Source organism: Thamnophis elegans, chromosome Z (assembly GCF_009769535.1).
Source record: "Thamnophis elegans isolate rThaEle1 chromosome Z, rThaEle1.pri, whole genome shotgun sequence".
NCBI lineage: Eukaryota > Metazoa > Chordata > Lepidosauria > Squamata > Colubridae > Thamnophis > Thamnophis elegans.
Window position 1 is genome coordinate 119,604,143 of NC_045558.1, and position 27,770 is coordinate 119,631,912.

Here is a 27,770-nt window from a genome sequence, read left to right on the forward strand (position 1 = left end):
AGCTACCCGTAACGCGTAAAACTTGCCTATCAAGCCTGTTCTGATTCGGCCTCTGCAAAATACCGCCAAGGCTCACAATGGAGCCATTCTGTATCCTTCATCTTTTACTCAATGAGAACTACTGAAAACGTTTCGATTTCAGAGAAGCCGAGTTTTGGTTGCTCTATCCCATTTTCCTTTCCTGTCTCTATGGCCAAACCACGGGGCGTTTGCAACAATCAAAAGAATTTCACAGTATCGGAAATTCTTTCCAATCCGTTCGGTTTTAATATGATGCGCATGCGCCCAACACATTGTTCGGGCCAGCGAAATAAGACTGTGCTTCTCCGTCAGCGCGCGCGGAGTTCTCTAGAATCCTCTCAGGCGTCATTCTAACTCCCACCCCCACCCCCACACCCCAACAGTCATTTCCAACTGCCCTGTTGAACGCTCCAGCGTTCGAAAAGGGACACTGGCAGCTCTCCTGACCATTCAAGCTTCGAGTTCTCCCAAGCGCTTCCCCCCCCCTCCTTGGGCACGTGACGAGATTGAAAAGGCGGGAAAAACTTCATTTCCTTCACTTTCCCCAAGGGGTAAGTGAGGAAAGAGGGCGCTTCCGAAATGTTCCAGGATACTCAGGAAAATGTAAAGCGCTATGTCCTTCATTTCTGAGTAGGCTTTATCGTGCAGTCCCTTCCAATGTTACACTTGAGCTTTTTCGCTTTCTCCCATCTGCCATTTTCAGGATGTATTTTGGACGTCCATATTCATATGTAGATACGGTAATAAAGTAGGGATTGAAGCCAATTCCTCCTGCCTGAGGAAAGGAGACTGGGCTAAAAATAAGGGATACAGGTTGGGTTCTTGGTTACAATATTTTCCCCAAGGCACAGAATATAATGTAGCTGTAGTGAAATATTGAGGAACACAAAAAGCACCTTAAATGGATCTTTTTCAAGAAATTGGAGGCCACACACCTTTCCTTTTCCCTCATTCTAACAGGAGAGAAACAGTGCCTAGTTTAAAATTGCCCAGTCAATCTGGCTGAGCAGAGATTTCAGTACAGATCCTCTCTGCTAAAACTAGCCATTATCTTTCAGTACTTCTCAGGTAGGAGTAGAAATCAAAGGAATGTGTTTGGAGCGCCATTTGACATGGAATTTAAAATAATAGATCAATTTCTTATTTGCTATAGAGAAGTAAATCTGTATAGCCATATAGGTAAGTGTTTTCCTTTCAAGGGAATAACAACGATTTTGAATAATAAAACTTTTGCAAAAAAAATTCAGATAAAACTAATTAGATTAATGAAATTAGAATCTAATTAGAATCTAATTTCATTATGAACAAAATGAAAGGGCATATTGTGTAGTATTTGATTGTGCTCCGTCACTGAGGTGCTAGCTGATATTAGCTCTCTTTTAAGAAATTTAAATATGAACTGGAAAATGATATTAATACATGAATTCCTCATATAACTGAGGCATATCTTAGAGTGATGGTAACAACAGTGAAACTATAATATTATATTGTTAAACTGATATCAGAAGTATGGCTATCACTAAAAGCTGCTAGTTCAGTTTTTGTGCAACTAAAGGAATATTTGTTAAATAAAATTATTACTTTAAAAGATAATGGAAAATTCTATACATTGATTCTAAATATTTCATAATCACAGTTTAGTTGATCTACCATATGCCTGGTAGGTAGATTAAAGATTTGTTGGGCTGTGCTAAGGCAAGAAGAGAACACTGAAAAAATAACTATTTTTTTTTAAACATTCAGTTGGTAGATAGGATCTTAGCAATATTTGTATTATATTCTTAAAGTCCAGATAATGTTTCTCAGCTTCAATTTACAGCAACCTTCCAGCTTCAGCTTTGTTCTAATGACAAAAAGACAACTACAGGATGAGAAAAATGACTTCAGTCTTGCGGGACCTTTCGGACCACAATATGGTGCACTTCATCATACAACCTCAGATTGTTGCTAGAACACTAGCAGGGGTGAGACAAAATAACACTACTGTGTTTTCCCGAAAATAATAATTATTTTCTTTTAACCCCCAAAATAAGCACTTGGCCTCATTTTCGGGGAGGTCTTATTTTTGAGGTGCAGGAGGTGGTGTAAGTGGTCACCTCACGCTATGCTACTGCTGCTGTGTTGCACTATTTTGTGGGGAGGGCTTATTTTAGCTTATGTGCTCAAAAGCCTGATTAGGCTTATTATCTAGGGAGGTCTTATTTTCAGGGAAACAGGGTACTAACTAAATGGTGGTTTCTTCTATCTTTGGGTTCACATATAGTCTGATGCAGTTTTAACTTCACAATAGTGTTCCAACATTATGTTAAATGGAGGCTATGTTATGTTAAAAGAGGCTATGACAACATACAGTATTAGGATAGGTTGTACTATATCAGCAATAGCCATAATATCTTTATTTTAAAATACAATCCAGTCCTTTGCTTTATAAAAAAGTAGATAACGGTGACCCATTGGGACATTACATAGATATTTTCTGACTAAAACAAAAGAATTGCCATAGTTGGGCAAAAAAGCAGTGAGAGTAGGTGCAACTTCTGATTTCCTACCAGCTTCTTCATTGACTTTCCTTGTAGGAAGCTGACTTGCCTGCCTTCTAGTTTGGATTCACACCCCTCTTTCCTAATAGACCAAATTCTACTATCTGAATAATAATTATGCATTTCTGACTATACTATATTAATTTAGTGTCATCATTTTGTATACAAATGTGACTATTTCACTTCCATACTGCAGTACTTGTAAAATAAGGCTTATTATTTTGGTTTTTTAACTAGCATCCAGCAATTAAGTTCAAAGCCGCGAACAATTTGAATAAGATTAATGTCTGATGAAATCACTTAGATATAGGGAACATTAAGAGCGCAAGATGCCAACAAAATTCCTATCAAATCTATGGAGATCTTCAAGACTAAGCCTTGGCATGTATGCCAAAGGCATGCTGCATGCAGTTTATTCTCAGACATGAGTATGATTCAGCACTGGCTCAAGTCCCTAAATTTCCTGAGTTATCCACACAGCTTTTTATTGAGCTGCTTGTCCTGAGGAGGAGATAAAATAATTATGTGCCCCCCTTTCCATAGAAAATTCAGGTGAATAGCACCTTGATAGACTACTTGGAAAATTATTTTCCATCATTGTTTTTCTTCCTTATTTCAGCTGTGCTATAGACAGTATGTATGTCCTTTGGAGCGCAGGTAAAGTTCTAACCCTCAGAGATAAAAACAATTTCCCTGCTCCTTATGTTGGCTATAGAAGAGGTGAATGATCAGGTTAGTTTTTCTCTTTGCCTCAATGCAGATTCAAAAGAATGATGCTTGGATCCATTAAACTTGATTGCAAAATTGTATTTCATGGAATACACACAGTATTCAAACATTTGTATTTAACATGCCCATTTTTTTCTCTTGCCTCAGGTGTTTTCTCTGGTTATATTTGCCTCCTTGGTGACTGAAGGATATCAAAATTTGACAACTTCTTCCCAGCTACATTGTATTTTTAATGATAATGGGGCAGCCTGCTGCTATGGCATCACAGTTGGTGTACTTTCTTTTCTCCAGTGTCTCCTCTTTTTGGGCTGTGATGTCTATGATACTTGCATTATTAATCACAAGTTCAAGTATGCTATCCTTATATTGGATGTTACTTTCTCTAGTGAGTAATTTTTTCATTATTTTGAAAATAATCATGGGCTTAAATTTCAATATTTAACAATAATTAGGAGATAGCTGGTGCCTGAGAACCCCAATATTCGAAATATTTTACTTTATAGATCTATCAAAATTGTGCTCATATTTTCTCACTTCTATACTGTCCCCCCCAGATAGCAAGCCGTTACAATCGTGTCTTCCAACCACCTCTCCCCATTGAAATCACAAGTTCTATCAAAATGAAAATGTCAACTTTATTTTACAATCCAATTGCTGTTAGATTAGACCTATGCAGTTATTAAAAATTGTTTCCGAGGATCTTCCTTGGGTTCCTTTATTACTTGTATTGACAATAAGTAGTGATGAAAATGGGCACATTTCTAGGTTTTATACTTTGTTTCCAGGGAAAATAAGTTCTCTTCCATGGGGATCTTCAATTAAAATTTTTACTTCAGATAATTTGGGGCCCTCTGTAGTTATTTTGTTGCTGTTTGTTGCCTTTATTTATTGTTTTTAATATGTCTGATAACTTCCTGTAAGTTTCTTTGAGAAACTAAAGGCAGATTCTGTTTTCTTAATGAAAAAATACAAATTCAACAATTATGGAAGGAATAGATAAAAACGTTCTGTTCTGCTCACTTTGCAGTTTTAGGTCACTTTATTTTTTTAGCTTGTTTTCTGGTCTTTTAGCTATTTCAAACTTCTTTCTTTCCTCCCCCTCAAAATGTATGACTAAGATAGTTTATGTATTGATCTAACTACTTTCTTATTAATATTTACAAAGGAGTAACTACATTATTTAGATAATAAGATCTAGTTCTCTATAGAAGGCTCTAATGCCAGGAAAGGTGGAAGGAAAGAGAAGAGGATGACCAGCAGCATGCTGAATGGAAACAATCATTAGCGGGTGCACTGATAAAAGATTTGATAGACCATGTAGGGACTGATCACTATGAATATTTTTTTTTAATAGGGTTGCTAAGAGTCAACAACTTAATCACCATATAGTTACTCATTGCTTAATGACCAGTTGCTTAACATTTGAAGTTATGAAGGACTTCAAAACTACCTTTGATTCATCCTTTTTAAAGATTTTTTTATTTTTGAATAAACACAAACAGGCAAACACACACACACACAAACAAAAAACAATCTTCCATTACAAATTGTAGAAAATTATACATCAAATTGTGTTGATTGGTTACAAAAACCTTTATGCATCCCTTCCACATTCATCACCTACAATTCATATCAAATCGTATATTTTAACTCAAATATATTTATATATATTATTATCATCACACCTCAATCTTCATTTGACTATAATTGTTTTTATGTCCTTTTATATAAAATATTCCAGATTTAAAGCAAAATCACATAATGGCATTCCATTAGCTCTTCCCAATATCATACAGTAACATTACATCTTTATAAAATTAATAAATAAAAATTGGTTATATTTAATAACAGTTTCTAAACTTCCTTTAGTCACGATTTGCAATTTATATCAAATTTCCTCTTATCAAACCAATACATATATATGTATTATTATCATTATCAATCAATTATTTAACTATCCATTATCATTTCATTTTATACATAATGCTCTAAATTTAACTAAATTTGACTTAATTTTTTATTATAAGTTTTCATTACATCAACCTGTGTCTTTCCAGTAATAGTGCACTCTTGCCATTTGTGGCATTAGAATTCTGGTTATTTCCTTAGTAAATTTTGTATGGACTTCTTGAAACCCTCCATCTGCTTCTTCGATCAGCTTATCTTTGGTTATTACTAGTGCTTCTGACAAAATTTCTCTCCTTAGTTCCATCAATTCTTCTCTTTTTTCTTCTTCTATACTTTGAGATCTGGGGTGGAGCTCCAGTCCATCTATCTCCCCTTTCCATATTCCACTCTTTCCATTTCCAACCATGCTCAGTTCACTGTCAGTATCAACAATTTTCTTGTCTCTTTGTTTATTTTTTCCTTCAGTTCTCTCTGATCTCCACTTTCATTTGATGAACATCCTCAATTTTTCCATCAAATTTTACTGTTCTACGATCTATGTTCTCCAATCTCTTCTCAATTTTCCTTGTTACTTCTAATAATTTTTCAATTTCAAACATAATCTTTTGCAATGTTAAGGTTTCTTTTTCATGTTGCGCCACTCTTCCAACTTGTAAACACTGCTGCTCTGGCATTCAAAGCTTTTAAATTTAAAGCAAGTTCATTTATTATCTTTCAAGACAAGGCTTTGTTTTCACTCCACTCCAGCTGCCAATAAAGCTCATGAAGAGCACCTGTATAAACAAACCATGCTCTTCTCACTAACACTCTCTGTAAACAAGCTGAGGAAACTTGAAATGCAAAGTCAAATGATCAAAGAGAAAAAAGGCAATATTTCCAAGCCTCCAGCCTCCAAGTGGCAGTGTTACTTCCTTTCTCTCTGTTATTACAACCTTCTTTGTATTCCTTTTATATCTTCTTTATATTCCAGGCTTAAAGAAAATAAAATTCTTAAATGGAGCAAAAAAAAAACCACCATCCAATCCAGCATTATAAAAATAAGGAAAAGGATTTTAATCCATAGATATAAAAAAAGAATATAAAAAGTAGAAGAAAAAATCCGTTCAATTTAAAGAATAGGAAACATTTGCAAAAGTTCCATCCATAAAAGAATTTTTTAATTTATGAGCCGAGGTGGCGCAGTGGTTAAATGCAGCACTGCAGGCTACTGCTAGATCAGCAGTTCAGCGGTTCAAATCTCACCGGCTCAGGTTTGACTCAGCCTTCCATCCTTCCGAGGTGGGTAAAATGAGGACCCAGATTGTTGGGGGCAATATGCTGACTCTCTGTAAACCGCTTAGAGAGGGCTGAAAGCCCTATGAAGCGGTATATAAGTCTACTGCTATAAAAAAAGATAACACACTGTCTAGTGTAGCTTAATTTTGCCACTTGTTCCCTTCTGTTTTCAAATTTAATTTAGCTTTAATTTTTTTGAGGGTAGTCTCTTATAATAATAAGATTTCCTCACCAGATGGACACACTTTCTTTTTCAGTTTTCTATCTGTTCCGGAGCTGTCCCAACTTCAGCAGCTTCAATAGATCTTCTTCTGTCACCGGCAAAAAGAGATTATCCTGGATCAATCAGAGATTTTGCGGTGTCCCTGAGATCAGCAGGGCATACTCTTCCCTGTCACTGTCTCTTTGGAACGGTTTAGGTCCAAAAGGACCGTCCAGCGGCAAAAGTATTGACTGTGATCTTGGCGCTCCAAGATTGTACGTTGTGTCGTTGCGACGTCAGCTCCTCCTTTGATTCATCCTTGACTGCCAACCCCCCTCCTTGTGTTACACAATTACATTTCAGGTGCTTGGCAGCCAGCTCAAATTTATGACTAGTTGCAGCATTCCACAGTCACATTAGTGCAATCTGCAATGTTTTTTTTCTGTTTTCTAGCAGATATTAGATATGCTTGATTCACTTAATGATTATGTGGGGGTTTTCTAACTATCCCTTGATTAACAGTCACAGTGACTTGCTTAACAACCATTATAAAACCAGTTGTAAAATTGAGTCAGGTCACATGGTAATCAACAACTGCAACAACTTATGACTTCTCAATTGTGGTCATAAGTTGAGGACTGTCTGTAATCACTTTTTAAATATACAATTTATCTTTCTCTACATTAAGGAGTTGTACTGGGGCTGGACAGTGAAGAGCAGTACACTTATTAAATCTATACCATGTAGTGACATATTTTATCTTCATTTTTAATACAGAAAAATTTCAAAAATAATTTCAGATTCTGATTCAATTCTTCAATAGAAGGATGAGTTTAGAAGGAAGAGTTTATATAATATCTTTATCAGTAGAGCCAAACTTTTCATGAAATAATTTCATATTTTAAGAATATAGTTCCACTTCTATCAATCAAATCATATTTAAATATTATTTAAATAATCTTGAAATAATTTATTCCATAATTATTTTAATATGGTCCGGCATGAAACTCAAGTAAAACTATCATTGGTCAAGTCAAAAACAGAATTAAAGAACCCTCAAATTTTCTTACAATGCCAACTTTAAAAAAACATAATATCCAATCATTTTTAAGCACTGGTGGTCTAGAAGTGTCATAGCGTATGGCAAAAGAATAAAATAATAAAAATACTATTTTTCCCAAGATACAGCAGTGGGTCTCACAGGACTTATGCTAACACACAACTTACTTGTTTGTGTCACATTCTTAGTCATCTTCTTTCCTTAGTGACATGGACATGCCTGTGGTTTATTGGATTCTGTATCCTAACCAATCAGTGGAACCGGTCAACTCACTCCTACCTGCTGGGAACTAGTGCTGCACGGGCTAGCATTGCCTTTGCCTTCCTTTCTGTTCCATGCTGGGTGAGTCAGTCAAGTACATCCATTATTATTTCAGAATGAGTCTGCCATGGAAGCAAAGTATATCCCTACAGAGTATCATTAGCCACAAAGGCAATTTCATCTTATTAAGGCCAAATGAACTGCTTTAAGGAAGCATATATCATTTACTTTACTTATTAAATCAGATGAGGATAATTCCATAATGGGTGATGTTTACTTTTCAATGAAATTAATTTTTTAATTGTAAAAACAGTTTGGTGCAGCGTGAATAACATTTGTATTTGATCATTCTTAAATGTACCACTGCTACAATGTAGGTATTTCAAAAGAATGTATCAGACTGAGTTAAATCAAACTAGCTCTGTTATGTAACACTTAGATTTAGAGTGGTTGCTAAATAGACAATCATATTATAAACCTAATGATCTTACAATTCCTCAGATGCCACTGAACTACCAATTTTCTAGCAGCCTTTACTAGAATGGCTGCTTACTAATAGAGAAGGGAGATGGGAGTTGTAGTTAAGTGACATTTAGAACACTGCAAGTTCTGTATCCCCGTACTATTCTCAGATTTTGTCAGAAGCTTACACAAGATAACTCATATTTGTGTATTGAAAAAATATATCATTTTCTGTTAGCTTTCTGCTGTTTCTATGTCTTCCATTGTTTGTTGAATTTCTTTGTAATTTTCTGTGCTATCGTACTCAGGGGTCCTTGGTGCTCTCTGAGCTTGGTTGTTTTCTTGCAGATGTTTCATTACCAAACTAGGGAACATTGTCAATTCTGATAATGAAAAAAACCAAACTCAGGGAGCACCAAGGACCCCACAATTCAACCCTGAGCTACAATATTATCTTTTATTGGAATCATACCCAGTTCACCCATTTCCTGCAAAGATTGCTTCCAGGCATAAATAATTTTGAAATGGACCCTTGATTCCTTTAGATTGGTAATTAAAGTTGATGGTTCCTATTGAAAACATCAAACCAACCTACATTAAAAGCTAATTTTCTGGAATGTTAGTATTTAAGTATAGAAATACAACAAGGAAAATATGCTTACTGTATATACTCGAGTATAAGCCTAGTTTTTCAGCCCACTTTTTGGGCTGAAAAAAGCCGCCTCGGCTTATACTCGAGTCAGTGAAAAATTTGCCCAAAATGGAGGAGAAAAAGGGGCGGGGCCATGCCGCTGGGTGACACTCGTGAATGGCCCAGTGCCCCTGTGAGTTTCCCCTCCCTCTGTGTCAGTTTGCCGCGCAGCGCGCACCGCACCATACCCCCTCCTCACGTTCTAATGTAATGCAGGGCTGTCTTACGATTCCCCTTCCTCCCCCTCCTGCCGCTCTGCAACGATGTCCCACCTCCTCCTTGTTATGGCAAGCAGCCACATAGTGATGTCCCACCTCCTCTGGTACAGTGATCCAATGATAGGAATCACTGTGCCGTGTGTCATAGGAGGCGGGACATCGCTCCCGCGGCTGCACGGGACATCATCATCACAGCGGGACATCAGCATCATGAGGTGAGTGAAGTATTTCATTGAATACACCGCTAGTTTACTGTTTTTCTTTGAAATAAATATTCAAAAACATTATTGGTATCTATTTTTATTTTTGAAATTTACCGGTAGCTGCTGCATTTCCCACCCTAGGCTTATACTCGAGTCAATAACTTTTCCAGTTTTTTGTGGTAAAATTAGGTGCCTCGGCTTATATTCGGGTCGGCCTATACTCGAGTATATACGGTACTCTGTTTCAAAAGTTTAAAGTTAAAATCTAGTTTAATTTCTGGGAATGAAAAAACTAGTTCAGAAATGAGTTCTGAAGCAGGTTTATTCCTTCATTTGTTATGGAACTGGGTGACTCACATTTCCCATCAAAAATATAGAATAAATCAGGAGGAGCCTTCATGTACAGGCGATAGCAGTACTCATTTATTTACAAACTTGGCACAGAAAAAAGTCAAGCACTTCAGAACTCGGGCTAGTCCATGAATGATGTTCTTTAACTCAGGAAGACCGAACAGTTAACATACATTTTATATCCAGCAGAGAACATATTGGTAACAACTTACTTGACCTCCTGCCAAGCTCAGAGCATTTTAATTCCCACTGCTTACTCTGCCAATTTACTAAGTACATTTTGCAGAAAGTACACCTTTGACCAAAGTCTTAATTTAAAGATTGCAGAAAAATTGCAGATTTCTTGTTAGTTTCCCTCATTTATGAAGAGAAATGATCACAATTAACAGAAAATTAATGAATTGAGACTAAACTTTGTAGGAGTATAGATCTTTCTTCTGCAAGTTGTATTTTTCTGAGTGCTTTATAATTTTATCGCCAATTTAACTAGATGGAGTGTTACGCTTTCATAGTTTCTTGGATCCTTTAAAGCCCTTTTAAAAGCTTGGTGGCAATAAACTGCTTTCCAAGAGTTGAGTATAGGGGTAATTAACAGGGTCAAAATTGTAAAAAATATACTCCTGTCTAAAAAAAAAATACCCTAAAATAACCCTGAATTGTAAGGTACTCCAAAGAAGAATACACAGAAATAAATAAGTAAAGGAAAAATCTTACCATGTATCACACTCAAAAAAGGGGAAGAATCAATACAAAACAGAATTAATACCAATTTAATTAATGGCTACTGAGTTTTTCTTCTTCTGTTCAATTGTGTCTGATTTTGAGAGACTACCTGGATACCGTGTTTCCAGGGTCTTATTTTCTTTTGACCCACAAAATAAGCACTTGTCCTTATTTTCGGGGAAGTTTTATTTTTGAGGTACAGGAGGTGGGGAGTCATATTTTCAGGGAGGGCTTATTTTCAGGGGAGGGCTTATTTTAGCACATATGCTCAAAAGCCCAATTGGTCTTATTATTCGGGGAGGGATTATTTTTTGGGAAACAGGGTATGTGCTTGGAGTTTTGTTGTTGCATTTCCTTTTTCAAAAGTGGCCACCGCTCCCTTCCTAGGGCTGAGAGAAAGTGACTGGCCCAAAGTCACACAGTTGGTTTTGTGCCTAAGGCAGATTAGAAAGTATTTCAGTTTCTAGCCTAATGCTTTCACCACTACACCAACTGGCTCTTGATTTAACATTAATTATCTGTAAAATAAGATGCCCAATTTATTTTTAAAAAAATACATCATTTGCAATCTATCAAACATGCTGTTCACATTCTACTCCATCTTAGGAGAAGTGGTAAAAAGGAAGCAAAACAGCAATAACAACCCCCAACCCACCTCATCCTAGAATGAAAGTGAGAAAAGGCTACTGAATAGATGTATGGCGAGTGCAAGGAAAGAAAAAGAGGGAAATAAAGCTGGAGATAAAATGAGGGAAACAGATAACTGGAGAAGAAAGAGAAGAAAAAGTTCAAGATTTAGGCATTACTAAAAGCAGGCAAATAATCTCCCCTAATAATTTTAAGGAATATTAATTAGGAATATTCCAAAGAATCAGTCTCCTATGCTTTTGATAGCTAAGGTATGAGTTGCAGCTCCTGTTCATTTGTTTAATAGCAATATGGAAAACCTCTTCCTTTCCAATTTACCAATAATTATTTGGAGGAAAGTATACTGGTAGTTTTATTGGATAAATATAATTAATTACTTTTCCCAATACTCCTGCCTCAACTAAAAATCCCTTAAACCTGTTTAATTGAATTTATGCAAGAATAAGATCACTTTTCTTACAAACCAAGTGGGAGTCCCTAGAGTTTTGCATTTTTCTTGGTAATCTAAATTTTCTTCCAAGACTTTAAAATTACATTCTCCCACCTTCTCCTGGACTCTTAAGCATTATCTTCCAGCCTTTCAAGAATGACGTAGTCTCCACTCTACTATATATCCTACACAAGGATTATTAAAAGCCTCTTTCCTTGATAACGTACTGACAGGTCTACCATTCAGCACAATGTAGTATTATTTTTAAAATATTGCACTGCCTACAGAATATATGGATTTCTGACAAGATACGGGAGGAAAATTAATTTTTTCAAGATGCAGTTCTTGGGATAACACTAAACATACAGTGACTGCAACTTCAAGCATGATTTAACCTATGGGAAATCAAGCATTTGTAGGTCCATATTTGGGTGTTGCTTATCTTTTGTACATACACCCTGAATGTCAAGTTGTTTAGATTGTGTGCCATTAGCCAGAAAGTATTCAGATCACTTCAGTGGTTTATTCTACTTTTTCAGAGAATCATAACAGCTCAGAAACAGAATCATTGCCCAAGGAAGTTAGTTGGTGCATTTCTATAACTCCCTTAAAGAGTAAACCTTTTCAGGAGCCTTTTTCATTAGATCCGAGTCACTGAGATTCTTTTCTCCAAAGTTTGCTAATTTCAGGACAAGAATCTCGATATAAATTTGTTGGAACTGAAAGTAGTATACTAATACACACTTTTTCAACATTTAGTTCAGGGCAAACCCTGTCTTGACACACACGTCTGATCAAGTCCACTTATATCGTAAGAGGAAACATATTCCCAGGTTGGATTGAGGAAAGGCCTATTTTGAATATCAGCAGAACATGTGTAAGATTTAAGAATCAGTCCATAGTGGTGTATGTTCTACTTATAAGATAAAAGGGAATAGAATATCCACCAATAGTGTTCATTTGGGAATTCAGTGATTTGTCATAGTAGTTGTTAATCTTAATGTTTATCTAGCAAATAATAAGGCTAACAGGTCTTATCTCTGTATCCAAAGCAAGGAAAATGAAATGTTTTATCAATCAATGGCCTCAAGAATACATATTTTCCCTTGAGGAATCCAATTAGTTTTACTGCTTTGCAAGATATAGTTATAAAGAGTACTTGTAATTTTAGTAGTTCCAAATAATTAGTGGCCAAGGAAAATTTGATCTTAGATCTAGCCATGACAAGACTGTTTCCTATCTACTACAAAGGACCTTCTGGGCTTTAGTTTTTCACACAAATCCAGCATGACTATGACCATATACGTGGCTCTTGAGAATATCAGCATATAGTAATTGATACTATTTTGATATGTAGGAGATTTCATAAAGATGGTATATGAATTTGAGACTTTTATAATATAATGTGGGAAGTGGGAAGTTTGGGTTCAATCTGGACTAAAAAATGTTCTTGTATTTCTCAAAGAGTCAGGGCCTCCAATGATGCTATTGCATGTTCCCCCCTCTAATCCTCTACTAGCCTAGCTGCCTAATCTTAAAGCTAATATTTTTTGAGACATAGTATCCTGCTACAAAATCACTATTGTTGATTGGAACATGTCCTGGAATTACCACAGTATGTTTGGTCAATATTTTGATATTATTTTAAATTCTATGGCTTCACTTTACTCACATTTTCTCTGTATATATATACTATATATAGTTCAGGAATTACACATATTTAATAAGGGGAAATGATTGCCTGTATTTGATATTTATGATATCTTAAAATCATATTTGGATATTTGTACCTTTTAGATGTTTATATTTGTAGTTTTATTCAAATATTGTTCTGCATTGCAATAAGTGGGAAGAATAGTTAATTCATAGATATTCTGTTCACTGCAGAAAACATATATATCACATTAAGGACCTAATACTTGTTTTCTCAATTTGCTCCTAAAAATCCTATTCTGGAAAACTTTTCTCTTTTTCAATTCATCATTTGAAAATGATTAAACTCAGTATATTTCACTTATTTCTGTTGGAAACAAAGTGGTTTTTGTAAAATAGCTGAGAGAATATATTACTTATCAAGCTAAATACTTCATTATTCCATAAATCTTCTTTACAATTATTTCAGAAAGGCTAATATTTTATTGATTATTATACCATATTTTGTAATATCATTCTAAATCACCCAGAACAAGATCAAATTTCTTACCATAATATAACATAAGATTACAGGTACCTGACTTGCCACCGCTTCTCCTCCATAGGGATACCTAGCCTATCTGGCTGTGAAAAACCTGTGGGCTGAGCCACCTGTGCCGTATAAGCGGACGCTGGATGAAGGATCTGTTGCTCTGACCACTCTTTCTACATCCACCTCCTCCTCTCTTCCCAGTAATATGGGGTTCCCTGAAAATGTGGGTGCAGCTTCCTACCCATCCACTCCTGTACCTCATCGACTAACATTAATGAATACTGACGACTAAGCAGTTATTTGTTCCTGTAGTAAATAAATTTTACTAAAAAAAAGGTCCAACCCAAAATGTCTGAAGTTGATTTTACTGAAGCAAAGCAAAAATAAAGATGGATGGACAAGGAATTTGTAAGCACAATATAACATGTGGTTCTTGTGCTTAATATTAATACACAAAAACTTCATAAACCCTGAATGTTCATCCAGATTCTTCTGTCTTTTTTGGACGACAAACATACTGATTGTTTATCCTTTAAAGCCAAATTAAGCTCACATATTGGGGACCTGTCTATTAAAATACTAAAAACCATTATGTAGGAGGAAAAAAATACATATGGAGCTGCCAAGGTACTGTTATACAGTATTTTCAGGAATGAATATAGGTATTATAGATAAAAACTTATTTTAAAATATAAAAGCAAGCATGTGGGAAGACTATTTTTTATTCTCTATTGGCAATTGGTAAACAAGTAGAGGCAAATTGTGAAGCTGCTATAAAGAATTCTTTATATTATGCCTTTGTCAGACCAAACTGATTCAGATGCTCTATGCTGCTTATTATGAGGGACATGGTGGCTCAGTGGCTAAGACAATGAGCTTGTCAATAAGAAAGGTCAGCAGTTCGAATCCCTAGCACTGCGTAACAGAGTGAGCTCCCATTTGTCCCAGCTTCTGCCAACCTAACAGTTTGAAAGCATGTAAAAACGCAAGTAGAAAAATAGGGACCACCTTTTGTGGGAAAGTAACAATGTTCCGTGCGCCTTCGGTGTTTAATCATGCCAACATGACCATGGAGACATCTTCATACAGCACTGGCTCTTCGGCTTTGAAACAGAGATGAGCACTGCCCCCTAGAGTCGGGAACGACGAGCATGCATGTGCAAGGGGAATCTATGCTGTTTATTTGGGTTATATGGATGCTACAGCATAAGATTGTAGAAAAAAATTCAGTATAAACACAACGTGGATTCATTCCAGATGGTTGGATGTAACTGCCATAACCATTAGGTCAATTTTATAGTTTATGTGATCACAGAAGATTCATTCTCCAATGACTAATCACAATTCAAAACAAACTGCAAATTTTGCTTTATAAATTTAAGAAAACCAGCTATGGACTCATAGCAGATAATTAATTCAATAGATAATATTTTAATATGGCTATTTAGAAATTGCTCCTTCCTATATACACTGAATTCAATGCGACATTTCTAAGTAATTGTATCAAATCAGATGATCTGTGCAATCTTGCCTTCATAGTCTTCAAAGCAAGTATTCTAAAGATTTTGCTTTTGACTAAGCATACATGCAGGTTAAATCAAGGTGTAATACAAATTGAAAGTCTAGATTGGCTGAAGCATGGCTTGAATTTTAGTTTCACTGATTGTTCAGGTTCATAGCAGCAGTATAATAGAGATTTAAAATGTTCTCATGAAAACATACAAATTTGTTATCAATTCAGATATGATGTAGTATCAAGCAGCAGCAGTGACGGGGCATTTATAGAAAGAATGTTTTAATACAGTATTTAATAGTATAGGCCCCAGGAGAATAAGTCACTACTTTAAGAGAGATCAGAAAAAGCACAATAAAAAAATATGGGACAATGAAGACGAATAGCACAATATACTCTGAAGCACAAAGAGTACAAACTGGCAAAAAGCAGAATTTATTTTTATTTAAATTCCCATCCTTCCCACAAAGGCACTAATTAATAAGGGGAAGAGTTTTTCCATTTTATTTGTAGTGGATGAAGTTTTAATCATCAAATAATACAAAAATGAAGAAAGAGTAAGTGACAAATATTTAAAGGAGAAAGATATTTTCTTGCCACTGTTTCAAAAATAGATCCAAGGAAACCCATACTTAATAAAAAGAAACAATTTGCAAGCATTCCTGTCTATCTGGATAGCTTTGTAGCACCAGGCCTTCATGAACAGAAAAGCTTGCATTTATCAACATAACACCCAAAATAATGAGTGCAAACTAAGAGGATAGAGAGAACAGATTTTTTAAAAATGTATTTCCTATTTGTGCTGATTCATCAAAAAATAATACTCAAGCATTATAGACACCGAGAATCATCAAAATGGGTTTAAAAAACCCCAAAATCTACAATTTACATATTAACCAGGAGTAGTCATTGTTAGCTTGGGATTCAAGCTGTGCTTCACCTCACCCCCAATTATAGCAGTCTGTTTTGTAGAAAGACCATCCGTTGTTTTGTCTCAAACCACACTTAGATCAAAGTTCAGGGTGGAAGTTGAGATCAATAGGACACTAATATTTTAAAAGAAATCTCAATCTGCATATCCAATTTTCTGTGAAGCATTCCCTTCATTCTCCTTGGCCAAAGTATTTCGTTGCAGTCTTGATCTTAATTTATGCAGGCAAACTTAACTTCTTACCTTTTAGAACTGCAAAAGGAAACAGAAATAAGAAGAGGTAAGAATTTCATTAAACTTTAGGCAACATATCAAGTAATATGGTGCCATTGCTTCTAGAGAGAAAATATATATATATTTAATAATATTTTAATTAAGAAACTATTAACCAAGAATGGTCATTATACATGAGACACCATAACATTTGTTCTCTTATTTCATATATTGATAGCAATGTTTCATTTTTATCTATACATCCAGTTATTAAGTTTAAATATTGGTCATCTCACTCTTGGAGTGACTAGGCGGTGTACAGATAAAAGCAAAAAGCATATAAAGATATATCAATAAAAGGGAGCCTGATAAAACAAGGATGTAAGTAAAAATGCAGAGGGCTGGGGCTGGGATGCTAGTCATCCTATCAAAATAGCACTATGCATTAGCAATAGCAATCAGAGATTTATATACTGTTTCACAGTGCTTTACAACCGTCTCTAAACAGTTTACAGAGTTAGCCTATTGCCCCCAACAATCTGGGTCCTCACTTTACCCAACTTGGAAGGATGAAAGGCTGAATCAACCTTGAGCTGGTGAGATTTGAACTGCCAAATTGCAGTCAGCCGGCAGTCAGCAGAATTAGCCTGAAGTACTGCACTCTAACCATTGCACCACCACGGTTCATAAACTGCCTCTAAAGGACAGCAATTTTATTGGGCATGGAATACTAACATACTGTTATGCGAATCAAAAAATGAAAAGATGTAGCGGAAGAAGTTATGGCAGAATAGAAATATTACATACTATTACTTCCACTGTATATATTTCAATAATAATCCCAATTGTTTGCCTATCTGTATGAAGCAAGAACAATATTGGTACTCTTCAACGTACAACGGTGATTGGGCTCAGGATTATTGTCACGAAGCAATGATATCATAAAGTACAACCACTGTGCTTAGTGCCAGAAATCCAGGTAGTTCCGTTGCTATTATTAAGTGAATGTCCTGGTCATTAAATGAATTTCCTGGTCGCTTCCTATAATCTAATCAATGGGGAAGCTGGTAAGAAGTTAAAAGCCCCAGGCGTTGTTGGATGGAAAGGGGGGTGAGGGGATGTGAGAGAGGGCTGGGACAAAGCATGAAGTGTCTGGATTTTCAGCTCCAAAGGCTTCTGAAGCCTCTCTACTCTGGGCCTGAAAATCCTCTCTGGTTGAAAACTCTGCTTGGATTTCAGCACAGAGTTTTCAGCCTCCAGAGTGGAAAGGACTCACTCTTGTCTCTGGGAGCTGACTGAAAAAGTTCTGTGCCAAAAACCAAGCAGGACTCTGCAGAAAACACTTTGTGTCAAAGGAGAGGCCTTTGGATGGGTGGGTTTGAAAACAGCTTGTGCAAAAATCCTTGGATTTCAGCATGGAGCTTTTTCAGGCAGCTCCTAGAGATAACAGGGAATTCTCTTAGCAGGCAGTGGTGGCTTGCAACCTTCCCTGCTGGCTTTTCTATTGACATTTTGGGGAAGTCAGCAGGGAAGATTGCAAATGAGGATCAGATGCTTGTAGGACACTTGGCAGCTGTTCATAATTGTGAACAGGATGCCAAGCGCCTAGATCACAATCACATGACCATAGCGTTACTGGAACAGCTATAACTTTAAGGACCTGTTATAAATCCCTTCATTCAGCATTCATTCAGCATTATTGTAAGTTTGAACAGTCACTGAACGAATGATCATGAAATGAGGAGTACCTGTACTAACAAGTGGAAAATACAAGTTGCAGAAACCCAAAACAGTTTTTTTAATCAAGTAACAAGAACTGAGTATACAGTATGTATCAAATACACAATGCCAATATTTGTTGAAAAGGGACTGAAAATGGATGGGGAGCTGGACTGAAAGGGGATTTCTGAAAGAAGACACCTCTAGCTGTATCGCAAACTAAAATGTTTTCTTATAGTTGCTTTTAAGACTATATATATATCTTTACAATTATACTTTAGTAGTGCATGTATGCCTTTGTGCATGCACAGATATCTCCAAACTTGGCAATTTAAAATCTTTGACTTAAAAACAACACACACATTTCATTAAGGTTTTCAGTATTCAAGACACAAATAATTTTGATGCTATAAGTAAAAACAGTAAAAAAAACAAGACATATTTATCAAGCAATTGCCCTTTAATAGAATAACTAATAGAATAATTCAATCTCTGTTAGGCTAGCCCAACAGATTTTATTTTATTCAATCCTACAGAAATAGCTTTTTAGTGCTGTTTTGAATATCTGAGTACTATTTTTCTGCAACTTCTTTTTGATCCTAGGAAAAAAGGTGATGAAACAGCTAGTTAATTTGTCAACTTACAATTAGTAAAGAGCTATTGGTTAATATGCTTCCCAGCATCAAAAAGGATTGAGTTTAGATGAAGAGTGCCCTCTAGTGAACTTCCAGTTAAGCAGTAACATTTAGTTAACACACATTGGAGACATGTGGTTGAGATGTACTAATTCCCAAATAATGTTAAAATCCCAAGCACCTTGCTAAAGATGCCAGTTTTATTAATTTATTAAATACATTTATATGGTTGTCCAACTCAAACATGGTGACTCCAGGTGGAAGAGCGCTACTTCACTAGCTCATAGCAATGGGATTTCAGTCAGATCTAGTTTCCATTTGTTCTTGTTGCAAAATACCTTTTGTAATGTAGAGGTAGAAGAAATCGCAGTACAGTATCGTTTGCACCAAGCCAGCCACAATGGCAATGAGGTCGAAGAACCCCTCAAACTGATAGCGCCAAATCCAGTTGAACAGGTAGAGGGCACGGTAGACTCCCAAAGCGAAGAGATAATGACTTGTGATGGTCTCTGCCTCACCTGTTTTACTGACCATGAAGAGTTGCGGCAAAATAGCCACCGACTCCAGGTAGATGGAGAAGGTCCAGAGAATCTGGAGGAATCCAGGAGAAAAATAGCTTTATATTTTCTGATTACAGCTCATTATATCCCCAAATTTGTGTTGATGTCACAACAGTGTCAGAACTGAACATTTGTGTTGTCCACCATTGCACTGCAAGATTTAGGACGGATTTGTGCCATAGACTTAGGGCATGTCTGCTCCAGCTCACTTTTTGATGCTTTTGTCTGTGAAAGACTGCATATCTTAGTGCAACATGTATCTCTTTGTAAAATGTCCCCCCAAAAAACCCTTCTACTGGGTGTTTTGTGAATTCCAAGTGCCTCATCCTTTAATAGGTTACAGGTATTCCTCAACTTTCAACCATAATGGAGCTTGCTCATTACAGTCATGATTGGTCATACAGCAAATCATTACATGACTGATTCAATTTTACTATTTTTTTTGTGGGGATTATTACGCGAATCACTGTGGTTAAATGAATCTTTGATTGTAAGTGAATCAACTGTTTGCTATTGGGCGTTTCCCCCCAAAATTAGAAGTAAACATGGTTTATATGGTCACAGTTTTATATGGTCACATGACCATGGGACACTGCAAATGGCTATAAATGTGGGCCAGTTGCTGAGTACCCAAAATGCAGTCACATGACTGTGAGGGTGTATGTAGGCTGGCTGTCAGAACTGGTAGTAAATACTTTTGGGGAGGTCTGTTACAATTTCATTAAGTTGTAAGTCAAGGGCTGAATTGTCTTGAGAGAACTGTCTACATAGATGACAATGCTGAGTCAAATATTGTCTAATCAATAATAATAGTAATAATAATAATGATGATAATATTAGAGAGGGAACACTTGAAAATTACTATGGGCCAGATCAAGAAGTTAAAATCAACATCACTATCACCCTGGACTAAGGCAGTTAGCCAATCAGAAAACTACAGGAAGAAGATTGCCAGAAATCAACCTTGTTTTTGAAGTTTGAACCTTTGACTTATCCGTCTACAATATAAGGCCGAACCCAGGCTGAATCAGTTCATGCTTGAGCTGCACAGAATTAAATGAGTCAAGTTGGTCAAGATTTGGCAAGTTACAATTAAATTAAGTCTAGATTCAAGTACTCTCTTGACACGTCTGTTGCTCCAATCGATTGTTGAATAGTTTTCCTTTTAAAATAAAAATGGAGGCTGTAAACCCATAGATCACATAAAGCTTAATAATGTCTTCGGCTGGTTTCCAGTTAAAAAGACTGCAGGTATATCACAATTGTATCTCAGTATCATTTAGTCAACACATGAGCAGATAGCGATAGCTGAATAAATGTAGTGCTGGTTTGGAAAGCAAAATTAGTTCAAGCTTGTAATCCTAAAAGGAACTAGCTATAATGTAGCAGAACAAGCAGAGACTAGAATATTAAAGATGGCCATTTGCCAATTAAATGAATAATTTTAGCCACAGGACTCGAACACATCATATAGCTGCAGGTTGAGTATCTGGGGCTTGTTTTCACTAGCATACATTTAATTACCTCTAGGGGTGTGAAATCATGATTTACTAGGAAAGCTAACACTGCTGTTGGAATAACCAGGAATTCCACTCTGAAGGTATCATGGTTGCCATCATAGGTGGCTTTGAATTTGCTATAAATCATCCATACGGTAGCATAGGAACAGGCAACATACACCACCTGTAGGAGATAACGTAGATCAAGAAGGGTCATTTGAGATTAAATATTATTTCATCTCTCAGATATTTAGTGTAATCAATGCCAAAACTCTGAACCCTTCAACGGCTCCACCCTGGGGATCTTTCTGAAAGATTAGGGTTTCTTCTTGCGAACTAGATACCCTTCTTGGTAGCTCCTCATTTATATGAAGTATGAGGAACATGAAGCTTTTTAGATAGTGCTGAACTAGTTCCCAAGCAAGCTGCCAATAATAACATGCACCAAATTTTCAAGTTCAGCATTATCTGGAGGGCATCAGTTCTCACAATTCTTCTAATGACAACTATAACCAATCCCTCCCCCAGTACCATTAAGCTGTTTCCATCTCTAATTGAGATACACTGAGAATTGGGACACCAATCTCAGGAATCAGCTTAACATATTCTACAACTGTTTTTCAAGGTCAGAGCTGTCAACCAATACACTGGTTTTATCATTTAACTTACATAATAATATGCTACCTACTTACATTTAGCTTATCCAGGACTACTCGCAGGGTGAAGAGTGTCTTTAAGAATAAAACCTAACATTGCTAACAATCGCCTAACACTTATTCTCTGCCAACATAGAACCTGATGTTCACATCAAATTCTTCTTCTTCAACTGACTTCCTTGTACTGTGCAAATGCTGCTAACATGACAAGCTCTGTGATAAACAAATGAAGACTTCATAATTAGCTAGCAGGAGTTTTCATTAAAATAGGAGAAAGTACTTTTGGATTATTTGCATAAACTACCATTATAAAAGATTGTTTATCTTATCTTATCCCTTTTTGTAGCTGATAGTGATGCCACATTATTGAAGCAAAGTGTGCATACAGAAAGAAGTAGAAGACAACAGAAACTTGTAACTATTTTATTTTCTGTGGCACCAAGTCTATTAGCCTTCTAAAAAGGTAAAGGTTCCCCTCGCACATATGTGCTAGTTGTTCCCGACTCTAGGGGGCGGTGCTCATCTCCGTTTCAAAGCTGAAGAGCCAGCGCTGTCTGAAGACATCTCCGTGGTCATGTGGCCGGCATGACTAAACACCAAAGGCACACGTAATGCTGTTACCTTCCCACCAAAGGTGGTTCCTATTTTTCTACTTGCATTTTTATATGCTTTCGAACTGCTAGGTTAGCAGAAGCTGGGACAAGTAACGGGAGCTCACTCCGTTACGCAGTGCTAGGGATTTGAACCGCCAAACTACCAAACTTTCTGATCAACAAGCTCTGAGCCACTGAGCCTCTGCGTCCCTTCTAACTAGTTAATTAGCCTTCTAACTAGTCACAATAACACACTATATAATCCGACATCACTCCTGTACCTTCATGGAGGTGTTATACAACGAGATGTAGTTTGTAAATAGGTCTAGGTACCGAGTAGTGAAGACAATGGCAAAGAGAGCTTGGCTCTTCCCAGAGATCCCTGCAAGAAAAGCACAAGCCAAAATAACTCATGGTCAGATGAGGAAAAAACCATTTTTGATATTAAGGGAAAGAGCAGGAGGTCTTGACCATTAGGAAAAACAGAGAAGATCCTTCAAAACTCCTCACGATTCATCATCCAATGTCATACCTCCTTAACACAAAGAAAATTTGTAGCATTAAAAAAATCAGAAGAGGCCTGGAACTGGCACAGTAAGAGGTTTCCCACGTCTTATTGTGGCATCACCACAATAAGGCATCACCAGCAGGGCTTAATCAGTGCTCTTTTAGAGATCTACTCATGCTTTTTCTTCAAATTGAAAGAAATCCACACCCACAATTTGGCTTTCCTCTTTTTCTATAGGGCCAAATAGGTTGTCAGAAGGAAGAGATCAGCCAGTTTTATCCAATTCCACCTCAAGTAATTTCCATTTCATTATTCTGTGGGAAGTTATCATCCAGCCCTCTCCCAGAAAAATGAAATATCCTAGGAAATATTGAAAAGGCAGAATATAAAGGACATTTCTTTCAACAATTCTTTGCTTTTAACAAATTGTTTAAAAAAAACAAGAAAGAACAACATCAACTTTTCTGCATGAATGCTTCCTTTCTCCCTTCTTTTTTTGTCCAAACCAGGATGGCCATTCCCTTTTTCAAAGCAATTCTTTCTTTTTAGCAATAAATAAGAGGTTTTAAATATAGAACAGGAGTTTTAAATATTAACCCACAAATACTGGGTCTTTCTAAAACTATGTCATAGCAGATACATATAATGAAGGTCACAACAACAACCCAGTTGAGTTCCAGAAATATAAATCTATATAATTAAAAAAAGAGATAGAAGAAAGATCAGTGGTCACCAACTGGTGGCCCGTGGACCACTGGTGGTCCGCAAGAAAATTTTGGTGGTCTGAGAAAAATTATTTGCATTTTTTTATATTGCACTAAATACTATTTATCTTTTTTTTAAAATCATATTAGTGGTCCGCGGGATTTAAGATTATGAATTTAGTGGTCCCTGAGGTCCGAAAGGCTGGTGACCCCTGGACTAGATAGGTAAGACAGACAGATAGATAAGATGGACAGACAGACAGACAGATGAAGTCCAACTTGTGTGTTTTGGAAGGTTTACTTTGAGGTAACCTATAGCATGGAAGTGGACCCTTACAGTATACACAGAGAGGAAGGATTTACAAAAGGAAGAGAGGATTAGAGCAAATTTGGTAAATTGCACGTGTAAATCGGCTCCCAAATTGGTTGAGGTTCAGATCCATATATGCACTAGTAATTCCAAACAAAACATTTTCAGGCCAGAAATGAAGACCTAAGGAAGGAATGTGTTTATCTCCCCTTTCCTCCCCCCCGTTTTTCTTACCAGCACAGGATCTGGTCTTCCAAATTTTCAACAGCAAGATGATTATAGCCAACAGATGCGAGATGTCTCCCAGGAAGCGGAATAGATTCATGGCGTTCCGGATGGGCTGCCGTAGGAAAAGCTTGGCTTGACTTTCTCAGTGGGGAATCTGCCGAAAGAGAGGGAGAGGAGCCTGTTGGGGGAGGAGGAGATCCTCAACAAAACCGAGTTGGGGGAGGAGATGAAGTGGCTTTATTATCTCCCACCTTTCAATCTAAACCGACAAGCCGGATTATCAGAGTTGGCATATAAGGATGGCTCGGAACGAAGGCCACAAAAGGGGAGGGGAGAAAAGCTCGCCACGCCCACAGGTGGGCATGATTCAGACAGCGGGTGGGCGGGGCAGCGGGATGGAAGAAGGGAGGTGGGCGGGCCCCCGCTTGCTGTAGTTGGGCGGAGGAGCCCGCCCGCTTCCCCCTCTCCCCTGTGTGGAAAGCCAAAAATGAGGGGTGGGTGGGTATCTTCCTGGGGAGCCCCTTTTGCAAGGAACCTTTTTAAAAGGACAATTTTATATTACTTCTGTCTGGCTGTGGGAAGAGAGGGCCGGGGCGATCCGCGTGGCGGGGTAATCCCTGCCCGACCGTTTTCCCTTCACACCCACCGGAAAAGGCGCCAATGAGGGGAGCAACAAAGGGTTGCAGGGCTCCCCAAACTTGGCAACTTTAAGACTTGTGGACTTCAACTCCCAGAATTCTCCAGCTGGCTGGAGAATTCTGGGAATTGAAGTCCACAAGTCTTAAAGTCGCCATATTTTGAGACCTCTGGGTTAGAGGCATTGCTGCATTTGCACTGTAGCAATTAAAACACAGCCAATGATTTTTAAAGCTGCCTCGGAGGCAAGCTGGGCATCTTGCCCGAAGCAAGAAAGAGGAACGGCTCTGCTTTTTGGGGAAGGTGCCAGAGATTTAGCAGAGGTGCCTCCCCACAAACTGTTCCGCTCAGCTGGGGCCACGTTTGCACTAGACCAGGAAGCAGATTGAAAAGTACTATGTGGCAGAAATTCCGACACATAAACACACCCCTTCTTACAAAAAAATCTGTGAGGCTTAGGTCCCTTTCTATCCCAGTGGCTTACAGGTAGTCCTCGATTTACAACCGTTCTTTAAGTGACAGTTCAAAGAAAAAAGGGATGTCACTTTTTTCACATGACCGTTGCAGCACCCCAAAAGGTACGTGATCAAAATTCAGGTGTTTGGCAACTGACTCATATTTATGACGGGTGCAGTGCCCAAGAGTCCATTTTACGAACTTCTGACAAGCAAAGTCAATGGGGAAGCCAGGGTCACTTAACAACCATGTTACTAACTTAACAACTGGAATGATTTACTTAACAACTGCAGCAAGAAAGGTCATAAAATGGGGAAAAACTCAATAAATTATGATTCTCGATATCTTGTCTTTTTATGTACATGAGAGCATATGCACCAAAGACATATTCCTTCGTGGCACGACAAAACCGCGCTCGACTAAGCCGCGCCCGATTAAACTGCGTCGCTGACGTCATCAACAAGGCGACAACAGCTAGCGCGGAGAAAGAAAGGCGCTTTAAATAGCGCTTTGAAAGCAAGCCGATTCAACTTAAGGTAAGGGTTAGGTTTAGGGTTAGGTTTAGGGTTAGGTTAAGGGTTAGGGTTAGGGTTAGGTTAAGGGTTAGGGTTAGGGTTAGGTTAAGGGTTAGGATTAGGTTTAGGGTTAGGTTTAGGGTTAGGTTAAGGGTTAGGTTTAGGGTTAGGATTAGGTTTAGGGGGGGTAGGTTTAGGGGTTAATTTTAGGTTTAGCGTTTACAGCGTGCTTCTGTCTCCGCGCTGTTGTCGCCCTGTTGATGATGTCAGCTACGCGGTTTCGTCGAGCGCGGTTTAGTTGAACGCGGTTTTGTGGTGGAATCATATTCCTTGTGTGTCCACACTTGACCAATAAAGAATTCTATTCTATTCTATTCTATTCTATTCTATTCTATTCTATTCTATTCTATTCTAAATGTCTCCCTTGTCAACATAAATTTTGGACTCAATTGTGATCGTAAATCGAGGATATACCTGCATATGGTTTAACTTTCTTGTATATGGCTTTGAGAGCCTTTGGGCAGAAAATAGCATAAGAACTTATTTTATTTATTCAATTTATATACCATGATTTTGCTATTGAAGCAACTCTGGACTGCTATATAAATTAATAGTACTCAATAAAAACACTATAATTTTTATCTGTAGTGAGCACTTCATAATTCTAGTGCATGGGGCTTTTGTTGTTCCTGAGTAAGGTATTAACCATGCCTCTCCATGTATCCATTTGACTTTCTGCCAATGTAATAGCCTTTATAATTACAAATTTAAGGACTAGAGGTTTTTGTATGTTATCACAATCCAGTGGTACTGGTGATAGTAATACAACTATTTGTGTCTACTTATCATCAACAGGTGTTTTGTTGGTAACCTAGAAATTACAGTTGAGTATGTCCAGTTAAATTGATTATAATCTTTTCTTTTTATATTTCTGTTTTTCCCCCCAGGTGGTCAGTAAATCGCACTTTGGTGTGAGATAACTGCTCAGTTCTCTGATTAGGTTTCGGAAGATTCACCCTTAAATGTAAGAAGAACATCACTGGCATATGATTTCTTGTTACTGTACATTACCAGTGTTACTGTTGGTAAAATCATACTGCAAAATGCAATAACACAACCATGGGATACTGCAAACAGCCATAAACAAGACCATGTTTCTGAGCATCTGAAGTGTGGTCAGATTATTGGGGAGGGAGCAACTGTCATGTTGTAAATTACCCTTTTGAGGTACTTACCCTTTTGCAGGTAAGTTGAAACTTCAAATAGTTTCTCAGTAATGGATCCAGTGGTGGGTTCCTACCAGTTTGGCCCAGTTTGGCCAAACTGGTAGGAACCAGTAGTGGTTTGGCGGCCTGGGTCGCTGGAACCAGCAGCGACCCAGACCTGCCATGCTCCCAAACCGGTTCCCCGGTTGTCACCATCACTGCCACCATATTGTTTTTCAATATGCACAGAACAATTTCTATTGCACTATGCATGTGCGCACGCAAAGCATGCACACAAGTGAATTGATAGTAGTGCCATCCGGAACCCACCCCTGGATGGGTCATAAATCAAGGATCACCTGCAGGTTTTTTTAGATTGCTTACTGTATAGAACAAAATAAGGCAGAATGTCAATATATGTTCACAAAGCTATAACTGATATTACTGTAGTTTTGAGGAGAAAATAAAAAGATTATTTTTTGCTAATTGCACATTGGGGCTTAAAGCTTTTATTGCTATATGAATATGCCTGATGTGGAAGTTTCAGTCTCTACTGATAGCTCTAGAGACCACTATTTCTCAATCTTGGAATTTTAAGATGTATTGACTTCATCTCCCAGAATTAAATGTTTGCATTGTCATGCATCCCTTAGTTCTGTTTAGTATCTAAGCCTTTTAAAAAATAAAGCCAATTTTTTTTGAATGGATTCTATGAGTAGAATCTCTTCTTATGGACTGATGATTGCCAACAGTGTCAATCAATCAATCAATCAATCAATCAATCAGAAGAGAGCTGGAAGGGATTTTGGAGGCCTTCTAGTCCAACCCACTGCTCAAGCAGGAGACCCCATACCATTTTAAGTAGGTAGCTGTCCAGTCTTTTCTTAAAGACCTCCAGTGATGAAGCCCCTACAAGTTCTGAAGGTAAGCTGTTACACTGGTTAATTGTTCTCACTGTTGGAAAGTTTCTTCTTAACTCGAG

General features: G+C 37.4%; 2 protein-coding genes across 3 annotated transcripts; one reads left to right on the plus strand and one right to left on the minus strand.

Annotated features, from left to right (window-relative positions):
* The first annotated feature begins 1,801 nt into the window (after positions 1-1,801).
* On the plus strand, positions 1,802-14,801 carry SYNGR4 (synaptogyrin 4). The gene is made up of 4 exons (XM_032237796.1): positions 1,802-1,985; positions 3,438-3,675; positions 7,941-8,077; positions 13,981-14,801. Exons 1-4 carry the CDS (start codon positions 1,890-1,892, stop codon positions 14,197-14,199), a joined length of 690 nt encoding a protein of 229 aa, XP_032093687.1. The 5' UTR covers positions 1,802-1,889; the 3' UTR covers positions 14,200-14,801.
* A 783-nt stretch (positions 14,802-15,584) lies between these two features.
* KDELR1 (KDEL endoplasmic reticulum protein retention receptor 1) lies at positions 15,585-24,314 on the minus strand. Of its 2 annotated transcripts, XM_032237471.1 has the most exons (6): positions 24,228-24,301; positions 23,983-24,130; positions 22,508-22,608; positions 21,003-21,161; positions 19,257-19,509; positions 15,585-16,603 (listed from the first exon to the last, which is right to left on the minus strand). In XM_032237471.1, exons 2-6 carry the CDS (start codon positions 24,071-24,073, stop codon positions 16,569-16,571), a joined length of 639 nt encoding a protein of 212 aa, XP_032093362.1. In that variant the 5' UTR covers positions 24,074-24,130; positions 24,228-24,301; the 3' UTR covers positions 15,585-16,568. The 2 variants fall into 2 exon arrangements, with proteins under 2 accessions (XP_032093362.1, XP_032093360.1); XM_032237469.1 differs by having other exon boundaries at positions 23,983-24,314.
* Between the last annotated feature and the right edge of the window lie 3,456 nt (positions 24,315-27,770).

Coding starts and splice junctions, on each gene's coding strand:
- SYNGR4 (XM_032237796.1), top strand. CDS start 1,890: ATGAGAAAAATGACTTCAGTCTTGCGGGACCTTTCGGACCACAATATG. Junction 1,986..3,437: donor TTGCTAGAACACTAGCAGGG/GTGAGACAAAAT, acceptor CTCTTGCCTCAG/GTGTTTTCTCTGGTTATATT. Junction 8,078..13,980: donor TCCTTTCTGTTCCATGCTGG/GTGAGTCAGTCA, acceptor TCTCCTCCATAG/GGATACCTAGCCTATCTGGC.
- KDELR1 (XM_032237469.1), bottom strand. CDS start 24,073: ATGAATCTATTCCGCTTCCTGGGAGACATCTCGCATCTGTTGGCTATA. Junction 22,609..23,982: donor GAAGACCAGATCCTGTGCTG/GTAAGAAAAACG, acceptor CTTTTCTTGCAG/GGATCTCTGGGAAGAGCCAA. Junction 21,162..22,507: donor TGTATAACACCTCCATGAAG/GTACAGGAGTGA, acceptor TATCTCCTACAG/GTGGTGTATGTTGCCTGTTC.